Genomic DNA, 17,568 nt, shown 5'->3' with positions numbered 1-17,568 from the left:
GAGGGGCTCAGAGGTTCACAGTCTGCAGAAGTTCACAAAAAAGCAGATTTTTCCTCCACTGTTCTGGGCAAGTTAACTCTTCAAGGACCACACCTGAGAAGGGGAGAGCTTCTTCTCCCCTTTCTTTCCTCTCCTGCCAGCTGTTACCATGGAGCCCATTTGTAACTTCTTAAAAATGTGGACATCTCTGTGAAGCCCAGCTCAAGGCCAGAGTCCTTGTTTGCACATTTCTACAAAGTACTGTACTGGATACAATTGTGAAAAACTAGTAAGGGGGTGTCCAGCACCTGGAGTGCTGGTATCTTCCCGGCCAGTGGCCAAGTAAACAGGGTGACACGAAAATAGGAAGTTTATCTGCATTGGACTCTTTTGCAGAGACTCTTTTGTTGACAGTCCCCAAATCAGCCATGGTGAAGAGGGCTTTTCTGTGGAGAAAGGGGGTGCCACTTCAGTACCTGAGGATACTGATGTAACATATCAAAATTTCTGGGTCACTAGGAAGCAGTTCTAAGAGGAAAGTTTGTAATGTTACCTGTGTTGAGGATCAGGAAAAACTAGGGAAAGAAGAAACATACGTCAATATTGTAAAAGCTGTGTAGAAAAACCCAGGCCAACATCATGGAGAAAAACTGAAAGCATTTCCTCTAAAACCTGGAAAAAGACTAGGAAGCCCCCTTTCACCACTTCTACTCCACATAGTCCTTGAAGTTCTTTCTAGTTATTGCAATTAAAAAAAAGACATTAAATGGATGTGAATAGGAAATGAAGCTCAAACTATCTCTGTTAGCTGACAGCACAATCCTATGTATAGAAGACCCTCCCCCCCAAAAAAAACCCACTAGAAAACATCTAGAACACATACCTGAATTTAGAAGAGTAGCAGGATACAAACTTAACATCCATAAATTGTGTCCTATACACCAAAGTTGAATCAGCAAAAAGAAAAGTGAGGAAAACTATCCCATTCACAACAGCCTCAAAAACAACAACAACAAAACAATTACTTGGGAACCGATCTGATAAAAGAGGTGAAAGACCTGTAACAATGAAATATAGAGAGCACTAAAGAAAGAAACTGAAGAAATCCTCAGAAGATGGAAAGATCTCCCTTGCTCCTAAGGCTTCAGACTTTTGAACTGAGCATGCAGAGGGCATGTCCGTCATTAGCCTGTCATGATTCAGTGTGTTTTGCAGGGCATGGAATTGATCTAGAATTGTTCGCTGTGAGTTGATAATGTCTACGCAGTGCCCAGCATTAAGGAGTAAGATTGTGTTGAGTAATCTGAGTGAATAAAGCATTGAAAGGGGCAGAAGCGTGTGGACATCCTTTATTTCTGCCCTCGACTGCATGTGTCCCAATTTTGCCCCCTGAGGACAGTCACCCAGCGGTGTGGAGGGTCCAATCTGCAGGAGGGAGACTCATCTCTTCCTTGTCACGTTCACATGACACCCAGGTCCCCACTGGATGTCCTGCCAAGTGAGGTTCCCCCATTTCCTTGGGCTCTAGAAAGATCACGGTCTGGGTAGGACAGTGTGGCAGGTCCCGGAGGAACCTGTCTCCTCAGGAGCTGTGCGGGTCCAGCCAGGGAGACCCCAGGCCCCTCTCACGGCCTGCTCCACTGTGGGTGGAGCTCCTTCCATCTGCAGACTTGAGGCCCCTCATCCAGGGTCACCTTTCCATCTCTGTGACAAGTACCTGAGGACAACTGGAAGGAGGAAAGGTCCCTGTGGCTCCTGGTGAAGCCGGAATCACACAGGCAGACGGCATAGGTGGGTCATCAAGTCAGGTCGGTCCAGGAGGCCGATTTTCCCAGAGAGTCCAGGAAGTTGGAGACTGTCCCCTGAGGGACTGAAATGTGAATTCCTTCAGAGCCTTCCTCCACCCTAATGGGGAACTGCCCCAGGAATTGCCCTCCCTCCAGGGAGCTCTAGGGTTGATAATTCATGTGTCCTGGGCTGCACCACCTGCCCTTCCCCCTTCAGCCCACCTGGGTCCCACCTGTTGGCCCTCCCACCCAGCACTCCTGGGCCTAGTCCACAGGAAGGAGAGAGATAAGGGGGAAAGGCAGAGAACAAAGGAATCCTAGGACGTATAATAAGGGCAGAACACCTCGCTCCTCGGGACACCAGGACACCAGCTAGGGCCCTTCTCCCCAAGCGGGAGAAGTCTAGGTCACCCCTTTCTAAACAAGCCCTGCTTCACATGCTGGCCCCCCTGTGCTTCTCTAACGTTCAGACTTCAACCTGTGGGAAGCAGACTCCTCACCCATAACCAGCGTGTCGAGGGTTCCAGTGCGTGTTGGGCTGGCTCCATTGCTCTGGCCCATCTTACAGCAGAACGTCCAGGTGGAAGGCTAGACTCACAGCAGCCGGGAGGCAGAGAGAGAAAGAGGCCAGAGGCAGGAAATCCCCCTCCAGCTCACCCCCCACACCTGCTTTGTCCACCTATGCCCAGTGCTGTGGTTTCCACCATCTCCCTGTGTCCACCCAGCTACTGAAGGGCTGACCCAGTGATTCCGAGCCCTCGTCTTCCGGTCACCTCCTCAGAGCCCACTTGCAAACACTGCTGCAGATCAAGCCTCCAGCATGTGAGCCTGCAGAGGGACTCCACGTCCACACCTGATGGCAGGCACCTACTAAGCACAGAAGGACAGCTCTACCACCCCGAGGAGCACAGCGCTGGCTCCCCAGGACACCCAGCTCAAGGGGCTGCTCCACCCCACACTCCTGCTCTGGACCACTTTCCCAAAGGAGTCCCCATGCACGTTTCTGGGGAGGATGGGAGTGTCCAGCTTCCTGCTGTCCATGGGAAGGCCCTTCTCTTTACCACACCTGCTCTTCTAAGCTTCCCCTGGCCTCTTGGTGTGTCCAGTTAGAATATCTTTCCAGGAAGAAGACACAGATGAGGTCACTCTATTATATGATATCAGGACAGGGCTCCTCCATTATCCTCTTTGGCAGGTAGAGATAGGAAGGGACATTTTCCAGAGCTCCACGTCTTATCTGAGGTGGACTGCCATCAGCCAAGGGAGGCATGTGACCCCAGAGACTGGATGTCCACCCCCACACCATGTTGCTGGAGGCCTTTCTGGATATTAAAATCGCAACCCACATTGAGACAGCCAGACGGTCGTACACACAGAGAACGGACACTGCATCTAAACTGAGATTGTGGTTGAAAGAGCAGATCTCGTCTTCCCCAGGGTCAGGAGGTGAGTGTGGCAGAGTGGCTGCTTCTTGTGCTGATGCTGTCGGCCACAGGCCACCAAGCCCTGCTTCCGTCCTGACTGCTGTGCATGCAGCAGTGGTCCCAGAGGGTCACGGGCCACTCGGGTCGCGTGGGTACATTCTGCGATGCTGGAGCCTTGACAAGCCACCTGCCGAGGCGCTCTTGCAGACCTCCCTGCGGCTGAGCAGTGCTGCCGTGTTCCAGCCCATGACTCGGTCCCTTCAGGACGCGTGCATTCTTTGTGACAGTCACATCTCAATAGAGGGGTTTCAAAAAGATGGAGTAAAAGCCTAGAAAGCTTTCCAGTGTTTAGCGAGTGAGGAACAAGGCACCTGAAGTCTGCTTTGTGAGCTGTGTGAAGCCTGGGGTTGAACTGCTGTCAGGCAGACCCCAGCCTCACACTCTCCAAATGCCAGGCGGACTTTCATTGGGGACCCACACGGAGGTGCTGGTGGCCTCTTACCGCTGGGTGGACGGACTGGAGGCACCCGGCCTTCAGGAGCCCCAGGGCAGCAGAGGGGCCCAAGGGCTGCTGCCCAGTAGGGCAGGGAGGTATGTTGGGTCTCCTCACTGTGCGTGCACTGAGCAGACTGTGCCCCTGGTGACCTCAGTGCCTGCCGCACAGGGGGTCTGCACCCCGATCTGTAAGAGCAAGTCTAGGCTTTGAGGACATGCAACTGTTCTCCAAACTGCACCTCACATCTCTGAAGACAGAGGAAACCTCCTCCATGTCAGACGGCTTCTCATTTGTGCCTTCAGTCTGACCCCTGTCCTGCTTGTGATCTTGAGGTTATGGGGACCCAAGGGTCCAGAGGAGGGTGCTGGTGTCTCCAGTCTCCTCAGATGGGCCTTGCAGACCCCAGGGCTGACAGTCCTCAAAGACCATGCCCTTGCTGGGCACAGAGGCACCATACCAGCTGCTGGGAGGTTGAGGCAGGAGGAGCCCAAGTTCAAGGTCAGCCTGGGCAACTCAGCGAGAGCCTGGGCCAATATAAAGTAAAAAGGGCTGGGTGTACAGCCTGGTGCTGGACGACTCACCTACCACACACAGGACCTCTGGTTCACCACAAGTAACTCAAACAGAAATGAGCAAAGAGCACCCCATACCCTCGCCTCTGGCCCTATGCAGCTCCACATCCTCTAGGGTCCTTCTACCCCAAAGATTTTCAAGACCCCTCAGGTGCAATAGCTCCAAGGCCCCTGAAAGGCCTCTGCCACCTAAAACCAGTCCCAAAGAACTGTGTCCACCCCAGGGTGGGAACTGGACTGAGCTGGAGAGGGGCATGCCTCTGGCGCTGTGAGTGGACCCTGTCATGGCCTGTGCCCTTCACACTCTCTCCCACACACCTGTAGGCAAGGACTGTCATCGCCCAGAGGAGGAGGGGCACAAGGTCCCCAACACTTAGGCCCAGCTGGGCTGCAGGAAGCACAAGGTTGGGGAATCCCAGGGCAGGGGTGCGAGGGGTCCTGCCTCCTGCCCAGAGTGGGGTCTGCACCATCACCCACCTTCCCTGGACTCCAGCCAGGACGGAAGCTCTCAGCTCTGCCTCGAACCATCCCTGCCTTCAGCAACAAACTGAAAACATCCACCACCAAGATGGCGGCAAGGTGGACGCTGTCTGAAACGGCCCCTCCACAGGATCCCACACAGTCCAGAGCGGCAGACTCATCCATTTCTGTCTTCAGCGTCACTCAGTGAACACCTTATCCAGGCTCACTCTCCCTGCCCTCTCAGCAACCAGTCCTGGGCCCAGTACTGAGAGCGCCCTGCCTTGGCTCTTTTGATCTGCTCTCCTGGCGGCAGTGGGGACCCTGTCACCCAGAAGGACATATTTGGCCTCTGGTTCTTGCCAATCGGACTCTCAGAGTCCTTACAGCTGCTCCTAGAAGAACCAGAGACGCTGCAGAAGGACCGGGAGTGAGAAGACTGCCCGGAGTTATGGAGAGATTGCAATAAATCACCGAATCGATCTTAAAGCAGGAGACAGAACCTTTGTTGGCCAGCTGGGGGTCTGCATGCACCAGCTGGCAGGCCAAGGGAGGGCTGCCAGTCTACACCCTTTGTCCTCCTCTCGGGGTTAGAGGACACCTTTATAGTCCAAAACCACATGAATCATGAGTAGCTGCTGCTATGATTCAAAACCATAAGGAAACATCATGAGATCTAAAATCATAAGCAGAAGGGGGAGTGGGCCAAAACGTCCCTAGTTTAGCACAAGTTCAAGAATGGTTACCAACTTCTAGACAATTAAACTCCAAAAGGATCTCTTGTCCAAGAAAAATGGGAACCAAAGAGAACAATTTCACATTGTATAAGAATTGCCATTTTATGTCACCAAACACGCTGTGCTAAGCCACTGTAGATGGGGACAGAGGGAGGTGTTCCCATGGGAGAAGAACCTCTTACATGACGTGGAGCCTCAGGGTAAAATGGAGTTTGGTCACTGTCCATATAGCCTGGCCCGTAACAGTGGGAGGAGGGCTCTGCTGGATTTGTTAATCCAAATCACCTGGGCAGAAACAGACTCTGTGTGTGTGGCTGAAGGAGGTCATCTGACAAAATCCCTGGGTAAGTTCCTGGTGTCATGTTGGAACTGGATGGAAGACTGGAGGCTACTTCCACCCTCCCCACGTCATCTCTGAAGATCTGGCTGGTCAAAGTAGGTGGCCCTGACAGATGGAGAGAGATTCTTCTGTAGGATTCACTGGGCCTGAGCTCTCTTTGTGGGCTTGCTGGAGCTGCAGGTACCTGAGACACTGAATGTGTGAAGACATTTACTATTAAAAAAGGGTCCAAGTCTGGAAAGTTGGGCCGTCTGCACTACATAGCCTGTTCTGTGCCCCTTATCATTTTTATGCAAAGTTGTTTCTTTCTTTTTCTATTTCTGAGAAAAGCAAAGCCTGGTGTGAAGTGGAGAAAATACTGGAATGAAGCAACAATGTCAGGGAGGTCAGGGAGAAGGAAAGCCACGGAGTTCCAGACTGGCTTTGCTGATGAAGCTGTCGGGGCAGACAAATTGTCTGCACCTCTCAGAATGTGTGATGCAGAGCTCAGGAGGCAGGCGTGGGATGCAGGGGTGGAGGCCATGGCCCTTTTGACTCAGCACACCCTCCTGCCCCACAGGGCCGAGGCCAGGCAGCAGTTCAGCAAGCAACAGAGACACTGGACAAGCGTCTCCAGGTTGGCAGGAACACACCCAAGTCCTGGCTGTCCTGATGCATCTTAATGTCTGCTACTTTCCCCCCAAAAGTGCAAAAGGGGATCTGGGGATAGCTAATTGTGCCCAGAGCAGAAGAAGGCCAGGTGGGGAGTTAACACTGCCCACTGCACAACCTCCTCAGAGGACCCCTCCCAGCCCCCGTGTGTCACCCTTCCATGGCTGTTTCCAATGCTGGGCTTTGCTGCTCAGGCACAGCCGATGACTGCTGTGCCTCCATCAGGCTGGATGAACTCTGCTCTTGCCGCAGCATTTGAGGAAAAGTATCCATGCACACGGTTGCCCAAGGGAGACCCTGCACGCTGACTTACACACGTGTGTTTGGGGAAAGGAAGGTCCTAACATGAGTTCCTCACCTTAGGGTCCAAATTAGATGAAGTGGACTCATGGCCTCCCAAGGGATGAGACCACAGACACAGGTCCCTAGAAGACTGTGCCCCGAGGTTAAAGAGATGAGACAAGGAGAGAGGTCACAGGCCCTGGAGTCAGCCTGGATCGAGCTCAGGCCCTGCAGGCAGCAAGGGTCTGGGACTCCATGCTGACCTCGGGGGCTGGTGTGCAAGAATCCCCCCTGCAGGAGCAGCACCTCACAAGGAGTGCCACATTGAGGGCCTCCTGTTCTTCAGTGATGAAGCCCCATCATGCCAGGGTGCAGGATGCCATGATTGCCCCCCAAGGAGAGAGCTGAGGGGAACAGGCCAGGGCAGCAGAGCCACTGCCAACAGGTCTCAGTCTGTCAGACTGTAGAAGTGAAATCACCCAGGATGCTGACCTCGCTGAAATAGTACCTGCTGGGACTTCAGGAGTGGAGCTGGGAATAGCTGCAGCCACAGGAGGTCAGGCCAAGTGCAGCAGATGGTGGTCCACTGCTGGGCGGCCTCAGCTGTCCTCCCCAGGGCTCCAGAATCTCCCGAGGTGCAAGAACACAGCACAGAGCCACAGGCGCTGGGGCGCGACCCCATGCACAGGGCAGGCTTCCGATGGGCAATGCCCTGGGATGATGGAAGTGTGTCTTTGACACTCCACCTGGGACCTGGAGCGGCTGTTCATCTCAGCCTGGTTGTCCTGACTTCAGTATGTGGCTGCTAGACCCACTCTGGATAAAGCAGGCACTGCCGTGACGTTCACCCAGGATTCAGTTGTTAAGCCCAAACGACCTGCCATCTCTTCAACCAAACCCCATAGCTGCCTTCCCTGTTCCTCCCTGTCTCCTCACGGCCCTGTGTGTGCAAGGTGAGGGAGGAGGGACACAGTGGCGGAGGCCATGACCACAGGTGGGACCTGCTATGTGCCCGGGGCAGGCTCCAGGGTGCAGCTGGGCAGTGACCTGGAGAGAGGGGACTCAGCCCCCACAGGGAGCACGTCCTGGCCCTGCTCAGGACTGCTTTGAGGATAACAGAGGAGAGATGAAGAAGCACGGAGCAGCTGGAGCTCCCAGGCCCAAACACCACAGCCCGAGGACAGGCAGCTATGGGCATTTGACAGCTGAACTCGGCTCAACCTTCCCCTTTATCTTCACTAATGACACCATCAGATGTACAGGGAGAGGCACAGAGCTGGGCAGGGAGGGGTGTATTTGGGAGAAAGCTCAGGGCAGCACATCCAGATGTGTTGGAGAAAGGAGGAAGTCCTTCACCAACACCCGAGGTAGCAGGGTGGTTGAAAGGTGCCCTTCACCGGGGCCTGGAACACGTCTTCCCTGGGAGGTGCAGAGGCCTCATTTCTGAGGTCTGTGGGTGGGGCGGGGATCGGCACCTACATTGCAGGGGAGATTCTGCCCTGTGCGTTTTCACTTTCTCTCTTATTTAAAGGGTGCTGACACAGAGAGCTTCAGATGCCCTCCACACCAGCCTGCTCTCCCAGGAGCCTGGCCCTGCTGCTCCCAGGCTCTCGGTTACCTCCACCCTGAGTTCAAGGGGATGTGGACACAGCATGGAGAGGAGGAGTGAGGTTTCGACAGTGCCCCTTGAGGGCCAGAGGCTTGCTGCTCCCCTCCACTGGCCTTTTGGTTGATTTCTGAGGAAGGCAGTGTCCACCCAGAGCTCCATCTTACTCCAAGGGCAATCTGCACTCAGCTTGGGCCTGGTGGGCACTGAAGGCTACTTCCCTGGCTCCCTCGGCCCCCAGCCCTCGCCCACTGCCGCTGTGGAACAGGCTGCTTCGGCTGGAGGCAGGCCTCAATTCCCTGAGCTCCCTTTGGGTTTAGAGGAGAGGTCACCTAGAGAGTCGGGGCTCAGCACCCTGAGAAAGAGAGGAAGTGTTGAAATACCGTGCACATGACAACTCCCACTGGTCCCAGGGCCTACAGCCTCAGGTCTCCTGCAGCCAGAGGCTCAGGCTCAGCTTGGAGACCTAACCAGCACCCAAAGATGTGGAAGACACTCACATGTGGTGTGGAAATGTTTATTTCAGAGTGCTGATCAGTGATCTCTCAAGGTCAACTTGTGCCAGGAGGAGGAGGACTGTGCGTCTCTCTCTCTGCCTCTTCTTCATGGATGTCACTTTGGGTGCTCTGTATTCCTCAGTGGTCAGGAGGCTGGCTGGCTGGCTGTTATTAAGCTTCTTCTCCTCCTGCTTCTTCTCCTCCTGCTGCTGCTTCTTCCTCTTTGACAGTCTTGATGGTCTTTGCATTCAATGCATATGCAATGAGCAGTGCCGCGATGAACACATAGAAACGGCCATACATCAGTCTCAAGTAGATGATCAGTTCTGGATTCCGGTCTACCGTCCGCACTCTCTTTGGAAGCTGCCCACTCTCCACACTCCCACCATGACCTAATTTGTCACAATTAGGAGGCTCCCAGCCTACGTGACAGTGACAGTGCCTGTGATTGTTGCAGACCCCTTTATAACTGCACTTTTCAGGGAGACAGTCATAATCCAGTGCATTTATTGATGTGTTACATGAACTGCCAATGCACATCTTCCCGCTGCCACACGGGGTTCCTGTCCTCACTTTTCCAGCATCAGTGGACCCTGTTGAACGGTGTTCGTCCAGTCCAAAGCAGTAGGCCCCGTCGATGTAAGACTGGTGGAACGAAACGTGCTCCTGTAATATGGGGAGGCGGGTGACGTTATTACACTGCAGCCTTCCGCACATCTTGTCAGCTCCAGTACAGGGAGTGTACGCCAACTCATTCTCTGCTCTCCCACAGTGTCCAAATCGGTACGAGGCCAAGTTTATAGAGTAACAAGCATCCTCAGCGTTCTTAGCAGATTCACCAAAGATCTCCTTGCAGTGTATGGTTCGGTCGGTACAGTTGCCATTGTAACAGTAGCCGTCTTGACTGCATGGAGTTCCATCTTGCAGGTAAGTATCTTCAGGGCAGTTGCTGTCACTTCCAGAGCAGTGCTCTGGGAGATCACACACGTTTTGGACAGTTCTGCAAAGTGTCATCATGGGGCTGTGGGTGCAGTTGGCACAGCAGGCTCCTCGATCACAAGAGCTTCCCTCTGTAAATGTACACTCGGTGTTGCAGCAGCCACTGGTGTAACACTCCTTCAGGGGCCCACAGTCACACTGCTCCTGGCCTTCCACTACGTAATTCCCACAGCGGTTCATTGTTATGCTGCTATTATAAAGAACCCGCTCAGAGCGGTAATAGCACGAATTAAGTGAAGGATTACTAACTATATGCTGTATATGTACGAAGGAACAGTTACTGAATGCATCTGTTACCCCAGGCCACCTGAACATAATACATGTGTTCCTTCTCTGGCAAACACAGTTGCTTCCATCATACAGCATACCAATCATTCTCCCCTGCTGGTTGGCAGCAATGATAGCTAGCAATATCGCAGGCCTGTAGAGTGCAGCGACAAAGGTGAGGGATCCTTTATTGCACATACTATATGGAGCTGGTTCAAATGCAGATTCATGTGGTTTTTCTTTAAGTACTAGTGTGCAGGAGGCAGGTCTAAATGGCCAGTAGAATATATCCTCGTAATGTTTGTGTATATCCATCCCTGACGGATACCATTCACCCTTAGGAAATGAAACAGGATCACTCTCGGAATATACCACCACCATAGAAATATAGAACCTGAACTCAATACCCCTCATAAGGGTGTCGACTATGTTAAACATGTGTATTAGGAACTCAGAACACTTGCTGACATTTTCGTATCTGCTATACATGGAGCGGGAACACTGCACGATCCCCTTCAGGGCAGCTTCATGGCCACTATACATCATGCTTGAAATCCGAGGCTCTGCACTGTAGTTCAGTCCAGGGCTCAGGGGACTTGGGACATCCTTGTGGTCCAGACCGTACATTGGTCCCATGGCGTTTTTATTGGCCACCAACTGAGAAACGATGTGTTCAAACCTGTTTGAATCCCTGAGAGGAGAGATTTCATACGTGAGGTCATCCAACATCATGACACCTTCCATGCCCCCAGAGCACGTCTCTACAGTGACCGTGGACAGAGGAATGTCCTCCAGGTAGCCGAGGAAGTAACAGTCTTCAGGGAAGTAGGGGTAATCCATCTGCAGGGTTCCTTGGTCATCCTGAGTGGCCAACACCATGTGTCTGGGCCACAGAAGACGTTTTCTCCAAAGATGGATGACATGTCTCTGGCCCCCGAAACGCAGGCTGTAGGAAATATGTCCTGGAAAATGAAGACTCTTGCCACTTTGGACCTCCTTCTTAGGAACCACCACCTCAGAGGAGCTGTAGCGCCATGAGGGGTGGCCTGGAAAACACAGGACTGAAGTCCAGAGTGCCCAGATCCCAAGCAGCAAGAAGGCAGCCCTGAGAGGGACTGGTCCCTCGACCGGCCACATGCCCCAGCTCCTGGATATCTAGGGAGTGGAGAAGGAAAGTGTCCTCAGTGAAGCCAGGTCTGGACCCTTTGCTGGGGTGCTTCCCTCCTGAGGAGAGAGGAGGGAGGACAATGGGCCCCCAGAGGTTACCTGGACAACCCGAGGGGCTAGGTGAGAGTCACAGGGTGTGGTAGGGCCTGCACATGATGTCAGCTGGCAGGGCAGGGACTTGTGCAGGAGTGCTCACTGGCAGGAAGAGGCAGATTCAGCAAAGCTGCCCGATTTTCTCCTGCTCTCTGGAGATATATACTGGCCTCAGGTCCATGACTGCTGCAAGTACTGTCACTGTACTCTGTTCAGCTACAATGGGTCAAGGTTTTCTTGAGTCTGGGCCACATTTCAGTTATTTGGCAGCTGGAGTGAGACATCAGTATCATCCTAAAAGGTCTCAAAATGTTTTTTCTATTCTTTTACACATAAATGTCTTGTTTTGGTTTGTGGTTAAGGTCATTTTGGACAAGTTGATACTTTGGTTTTGGTGGGAACTTTGCTTGCTGTCTCCAAATCAACAGCTGATATAGAGTTAGTCCTGGCAGCCCATGGAGCAGGAGGATGCCTGAGGAGGCCTGGCTGGGCCTGGACAGAAGAGCCGCATCCTGGAGAGCCAGGCACCATAGTGGGAACCAGGTGCCAGTCAACTTGGGGGCAGCTTTCTGGTGCCTTGGTTGTGACCCAGATGCCCTCCGGGCCACCTTCTCATCACTCCCGCACAGCAACAAATTCTCTTAAAGGCAAAGACTTGCTATCAAGAGGAGGCTTCCAAGAGAAATTGAGGCAGGTACTGCTCAGCCTCGTCTTCCTGGTTTGTTTGTTTTTCTATGCATAATGTTCATTCTGAATAGAGCAGGGAGTGTCCCTGCCACGGATTCCCCTCTCTCTCCCTCTTTCTCTCTCTCCCTCTCTCTCCCCTTTCTCTACCCCTCTTTCCCTCCCTCTCTCCCTCCCTTCCCTCCCTCCCTCTCTCTCCTCCTTCCTCTCTCCCCCTCCCTCTCTCCCTTTCTCTTCCCCCTCCCTCTCCTTCCCTCCCTCCCTCTCCCTCCCTCCATCCGTCTCCCTCCCTGTCTCTCTCTCCCTCTCTCCCTCTCCCTCCCTCTCTCTCCTTCTCTCTCCCTCTCTCTATCCCCCTCCTTCCTTCTCTCCCTCTCTCTCCCTCTCTCTCCCTCTCTCTTCTGCATCTCTCTCCTTCCTTCCCTCCTTCTCTCTCCCTCCCTGTCTCTCTCTATCCCCCTCCCTCCTTCCCACCCTCTCTCCCTCCCTCTCCCTCCCTCCCTCCCTCTCTCTCTCTTCTCCTCTCCTTATTTGGGACTAGCTTCTGCATCTCAGAGAAGACATTTGACCTCTGACTTCCTGGCTCTGGCTCAGGTCCTTGCCATGTTATTCTCAGGTCCATCTGCTGAGCAGCCCTTGCCATGTGTCGACCTTCTCTGTGGTGGGCTAGAGGGGCTGCACCCTTTGTGGCACTGTGACCTGGGATTCAAGCAGTGGGAGTGCTGTTTCTCTGACTTATTAGAAGGACCTTGACAACTGTGCCAAGCAGGGCCCCTGGCCAACACGCCCTCATAGGACCCCAGGCCATCACTCCCGTGAGGACCCTCATCTACTAAGGTGGGGCTCCCCTAGTCACCTCCATCTTGGGACACTTCAACCGCTGTCATAGTCCCCACCACATTGAAGCCTGCCCCTGGGGACACCAGACAGGGTCTGGAGACAGCCAACTGCCACAGCATTGCATGCCAGAGAGCTACTCTCCAAACACGCTGCCCAACACCACCCAGTCTGCCCCGAAGCCCCATCTCTGAAGTGGCCACCTCCATCTTGGGACACCTTTGTTGCCATCGTGGGTTGTCCTCGCTACCACCATCACCATCTTTAGTTGGATGTGCAGGCCCCAGAGCTCAGCCCACAGGACCTCTGGAAAGAGAGGTTCCTGACTGAGAAGCAGAAACAGAGGGATGACAGAAAGACAGTTTAGAGGCCAAATTAGAGACCAGGAATTGTGGGGTCTACAGGTGACAAACAGGGATAAGACCAGTGCCACATCACACAAATGGGCCCCAAAGGAGATGCTTGGAGGACGGCAAGTGCTATGCCCCACCTCCAGGAGCTCTGTGCCCAAGGCCAACCCTCCCACCCTAATAACCAGCACCATCCTGAGGGTGGAGATACCAGCAAGCAGCAGGCCCCCACCTCCGGGATGAGAAGGGAAGCGGGGAAGAGGCTGGACTCCAGCAGGAACCACCCTTTAATTGTTCATCAGGATTTTTTTTTCTTTTCTTTTATTCCTCTCTCTTCTCCCGCCCTCAATCCCCAACATTTGTGAAACCAAGTGCTTTTCCTGCATTAGGCTACTGAGGACTGGGATGTCTGTGTAACACTATATTGCAGTTGTGTTGTGGACACTTTGATCTTTTATTTTTCCATTTTTTCTTTTTCTTAATAATTTTGTGTGTTGTACTCTCTCCACATTCTTCCCATTCATCTGTCTCCTTAAAGTTTTTCTCTCTCTCTTCTCCTGCTACCAGCCAACTTCTTTTGATTCCTCTTTCACGCTTCCTAAGATCTAATAACTCTGTGTCCTCACCCCCTACCTCCTTAACATCTCACCCTATATACCCCACTCCTGGTTCTCTTTGTCCACCATCAGACACTGTGGACCCCTTTGGGGCTGGGGTTGTGCTCAGTGGTAGGTACACATAGTGCTCTCAGCGCATGCATGAGGCACTGGGTTCGAGTCTCAGAACCACATAAATGTAAAATAAAGACATTGTATCCACCTAAAACTAAAAATGTTAAATTAAATTAAATTTAAAAAGAAACTGTAGACCCTTTTGCAAATCTACTGTTAATGTTGTAGATAATAATCTAACTCACCATGCTGTCTGTTGCAACAAAACTGTAAACAATCTAATGGGAGCTATTTGGTTTAAGGCGACATATTGTTCACATTAGGATCTGTTGATATTGATCTCCCTCTTAAAGGAGATGTATTGTGTGGTTGTGATTGGCAGTTGCCCATTTCTTGGAGGATTCAAGGAGATTCTCCCAATGACCCGTGTACCACACATTTTGCAAAGTTCTCAGGACATCAGCTTAGGCAATTCTGCATCTTATATAGGAAAGGAAAGACCTAGTTTCCTCTGCATTATGGGAAAGAAGCAAGTTGAACTAGTGCATGTTCAGGTGGGTACATCACGCCTGGTACACAAATATACTGCATCTGCACACATACAGACATGCACAGAATGATATCAACCAAACATGTCCCCATCTCAGTTGTCTATATCTCTCCCTGCACTTCAAAATTCTTCACCAGACAGAGGACTACAGAGACTGTTTCAGAAGAATGTGCAAAGCCTCCTGATATACCAGCAGTCATTGGGAAAAGAAAATCAAAATCACAATGCAATAACACCACAGAAACTTCTGGGTGACTATCATCAAAACTTTAAGTTAACGAAGATTGGCTAAGATGCATGTAGTTTGCAATCCTGTGCCTTATTGGTGGAATATGAAATAGTGCAGCCACTGTGGAAAAACAACTTGTGCTTCCTCAGAAAGTTGAACATATTATTGCAATACGGCTCCCAAACTTCATTCTAGTATGCACACAAACAAATTTGAAGCAGGCCAATTGCTCTCTCCAAGAGTAACTGAGGCCGCATACTGGGAAATAGCATGGTCTTATCAGCAAGTGGTGCTGGATCAAATGCAAACACACACACACAACAGGCACAGGCTCTACAAGCTCCTCCAGAATCAGCTCAAAATGCATCTTAGACCTAAATGCAAAATGCAAATCTATACAATTTGCAGAGAAAATGAATGAGGAAGAGAATCTAGGTTCCTCTTAATGTCCTATAAGATTCAGATCTAACCACAATGGGCGACTCACAAAGGAAAAATCTGACAAGTGGAACTTTTAAGAATTAAAATCTCCTGTGTGTAAGACTGCTGCGGAAATGGAAAGACAAGAGGACTGTATTGGACAAAGCACCTGTGTCCAAAGTTACAAATGACTCTTGAAAAATCCACATTAAGAAGCTGAACAACCCAAATGAAATGTAGGAAGAATGTCCAAAAACACAGGCCAGAGAAGATCTGTGGGGAGAGATGGCCTGCAACGCATGCTTCCCACCCTGCGTCACCTGGGAACAGCAAATTAAAGGACAACAAGAACCCACAACACACCTACTGAAAGGGCTCCAACCCCAAATAGAAAATGCCACACTGGCAGCGTGCCAACCAGAGCCAATGCCCCATTGTGGCCAGTGGGACCCACACTGAAAAGCTGTTGGAGAGTTTCTTACAAAGCCAGCCCGAGCCCCGAAGCATACCCAGCACACGGACTCTAGATGTGTGTCAAATAGATTTCCAAATGATGGGAAGTGGGGGACGGGAAAGGTCAGTCAGAGGGTGGCAGACAGAGCTGGAGAGGAGCAAGAGGCCCTGGCAGGGTGACTGTGGAGCGGGGACCATACTGTGTGTTCCGAGCAGCTGGAGAAGGGATGTGGAATGTCCACCCCAGTGAAATAATACTCTTTCCAGCACAAGGGTATATTTACCATGAATCAGACCCTGTGCCATGCATACGTGTACAGGAACATTGCATGGTACCCCATGGCTATGTGCAATTTTTAAGTGTCTAAGTATTCATTAAAAGCAGATTAAAAAAATTGGGGGCTGGGGTTGTGGCTCAGCAGTAGAGCCCTTGCCTAGCACATGTGAGGCTCCAGGTTTGATCCTCAGCACCACATAAAAAATAAACAAACAAAGATGTTGTGACCATCTACAATTATTTTTTTTTCTAAAGTCAAATAAAACAAAAAAGTGGGGCTGGGGTTGAGGATCAGTGGTGGAGCACTTGCGTAGCGCATGTGAGGCACTGGGTTCAATTCCCAGCGCTGCATATAAATAAATAAATCAATAGCCCATTGACCACTAAATATATATATATATATATATATATAATTTATATAAAAGAAAAAATGTAACATGTACCAGCAAAATTCGGCCTGAGATGTTCACACCACTGCATGCACAACCCACAACCCCACAAACAAGTGAAGGCCCCTTCATCTGTGAAGGAGCCACCACGATGGTCCAGCCATGCAGGACAGCAGCCTTTCTCATCACTTCCTGTCCTTACGAGAAAGAAAAGGGGTGTGTTCTGCTTTCTGAAATCTGGATGATGGACCCGGATAGGTAAGTTTCACTCCCCTTCCCTGGGCTACGGAAATGCCCGTGGAGCCATTCTTCCCAGCCCTGCCTTCTCTTCAACACCATGCTGCTCTTTCACGTGGAATGGCCAACATTTTTGCTTGGAGAAAATGAGGAGACAGGTTTACTCCTGTGGTCTCTGCTTCCTGCCAGTTTCCTGTTCTTTGTTCTTGAGTTGGTTTGGGAGCATCTCCCAGACCTGGAGATGGTGTGTTCAGTGGGGAGCGAGGCCCAGGGCCCAGGGCAGGCTCTGCCTGAGGTCAGCACTTCAGCTGCGGACCTCCTGAAGGGAGCTGCCCACCAGACCCACTAGGCGGTGCAGTCCTGGCCTTTAATTCTGAGGCCGGTCTGTTGGAGTAGCCTCTATTCCCATCTCTCGCCAGCCCAGGGCTGGTCTGCACCTCCTGGGCTCTCTGTAGGGCAAGCAGAGTGGGAGCGGTACTGTCCTGGGGAGGGAGTCATGGTCACCCTCCTGCTCGTGGGTGTCCTCTCAACCTTCAGCAGAACCTCATGAACACTAATCCCAGCCCAGTGCCACCACGTCCTCAGACCCTTCTCAGACATGACATGCCTGTGACCAAGCTCCTGCTAAGAAGTCATGTGGGTAGGGTCATTTTCCTGTATCAATGCCAAGACACTATCCTCTTTTGTGGATGGACACACTGCCAGGGAAATCACTAAGAATCTTTCCCATGACCCATCTCTGATTAGCACAGAACATAACGTCCCATGCCTGTGGTCAAGGTCTGGAGTCTGCACAAGAGCCCTACACCCACCTGCACAGAGTATTTCCAGACATTAAATTTGCAGGCACAACCTGACAGCTTCACATAACACCCCGAGAGAAAACTTGGATATTTTACGTACATGCCCACTGACCACAGCACCATTGCGTCCATAGTCAGAACAAAGAACAGCTTGGCCAGGGCGGAGAGCTGGTTCACCAGGGCCAGGTGCAGCAGCTCCCACCCAGCAGCCCAGGTTACTAGGAAGCAGGGACAGTCACCTGGCTCAGCCTCTTCCACCCCAAGGGCACACACTCAAATTATGCTGGGCACTGACAGAAAAAGTCCCCACCC

The 17,568-nt window shown here is 51.8% G+C and overlaps 1 protein-coding gene, 1 long non-coding RNA gene and 1 gene segment (V, D, J or C); 1 reads left to right on the top strand and 2 right to left on the bottom strand.

Annotated features, from left to right (window-relative positions):
- Positions 1–17,568, top strand: part of LOC101957805 (immunoglobulin gamma-1 heavy chain-like) — a 203,225-nt gene that overhangs the window by 9,185 nt on the left and 176,472 nt on the right.
- LOC144377983 (uncharacterized) overlaps positions 1–17,568 on the bottom strand; it is a 37,771-nt gene that overhangs the window by 19,946 nt on the left and 257 nt on the right. The window lies entirely within an intron of this gene.
- On the bottom strand, positions 8,837–12,062 carry LOC144377978 (disintegrin and metalloproteinase domain-containing protein 21-like). Its single transcript, XM_078051080.1, has one exon. It carries the CDS (start codon positions 11,231–11,233, stop codon positions 9,002–9,004), a length of 2,232 nt encoding a protein of 743 aa, XP_077907206.1. The 5' UTR covers positions 11,234–12,062; the 3' UTR covers positions 8,837–9,001.

The sequence above is a fragment of the Ictidomys tridecemlineatus genome, chromosome 5 (assembly GCF_052094955.1).
Source record: "Ictidomys tridecemlineatus isolate mIctTri1 chromosome 5, mIctTri1.hap1, whole genome shotgun sequence".
NCBI classification, from domain to species: domain Eukaryota; kingdom Metazoa; phylum Chordata; class Mammalia; order Rodentia; family Sciuridae; genus Ictidomys; species Ictidomys tridecemlineatus.
This window is presented reverse-complemented; position numbering and strand designations above follow the sequence as displayed.

What these genes read in the sequence shown, in the direction of transcription:
- LOC144377978 (XM_078051080.1), bottom strand. Translation starts at nt 11,233, where the DNA reads ATGTGGCCGGTCGAGGGACCAGTCCCTCTCAGGGCTGCCTTCTTGCTG.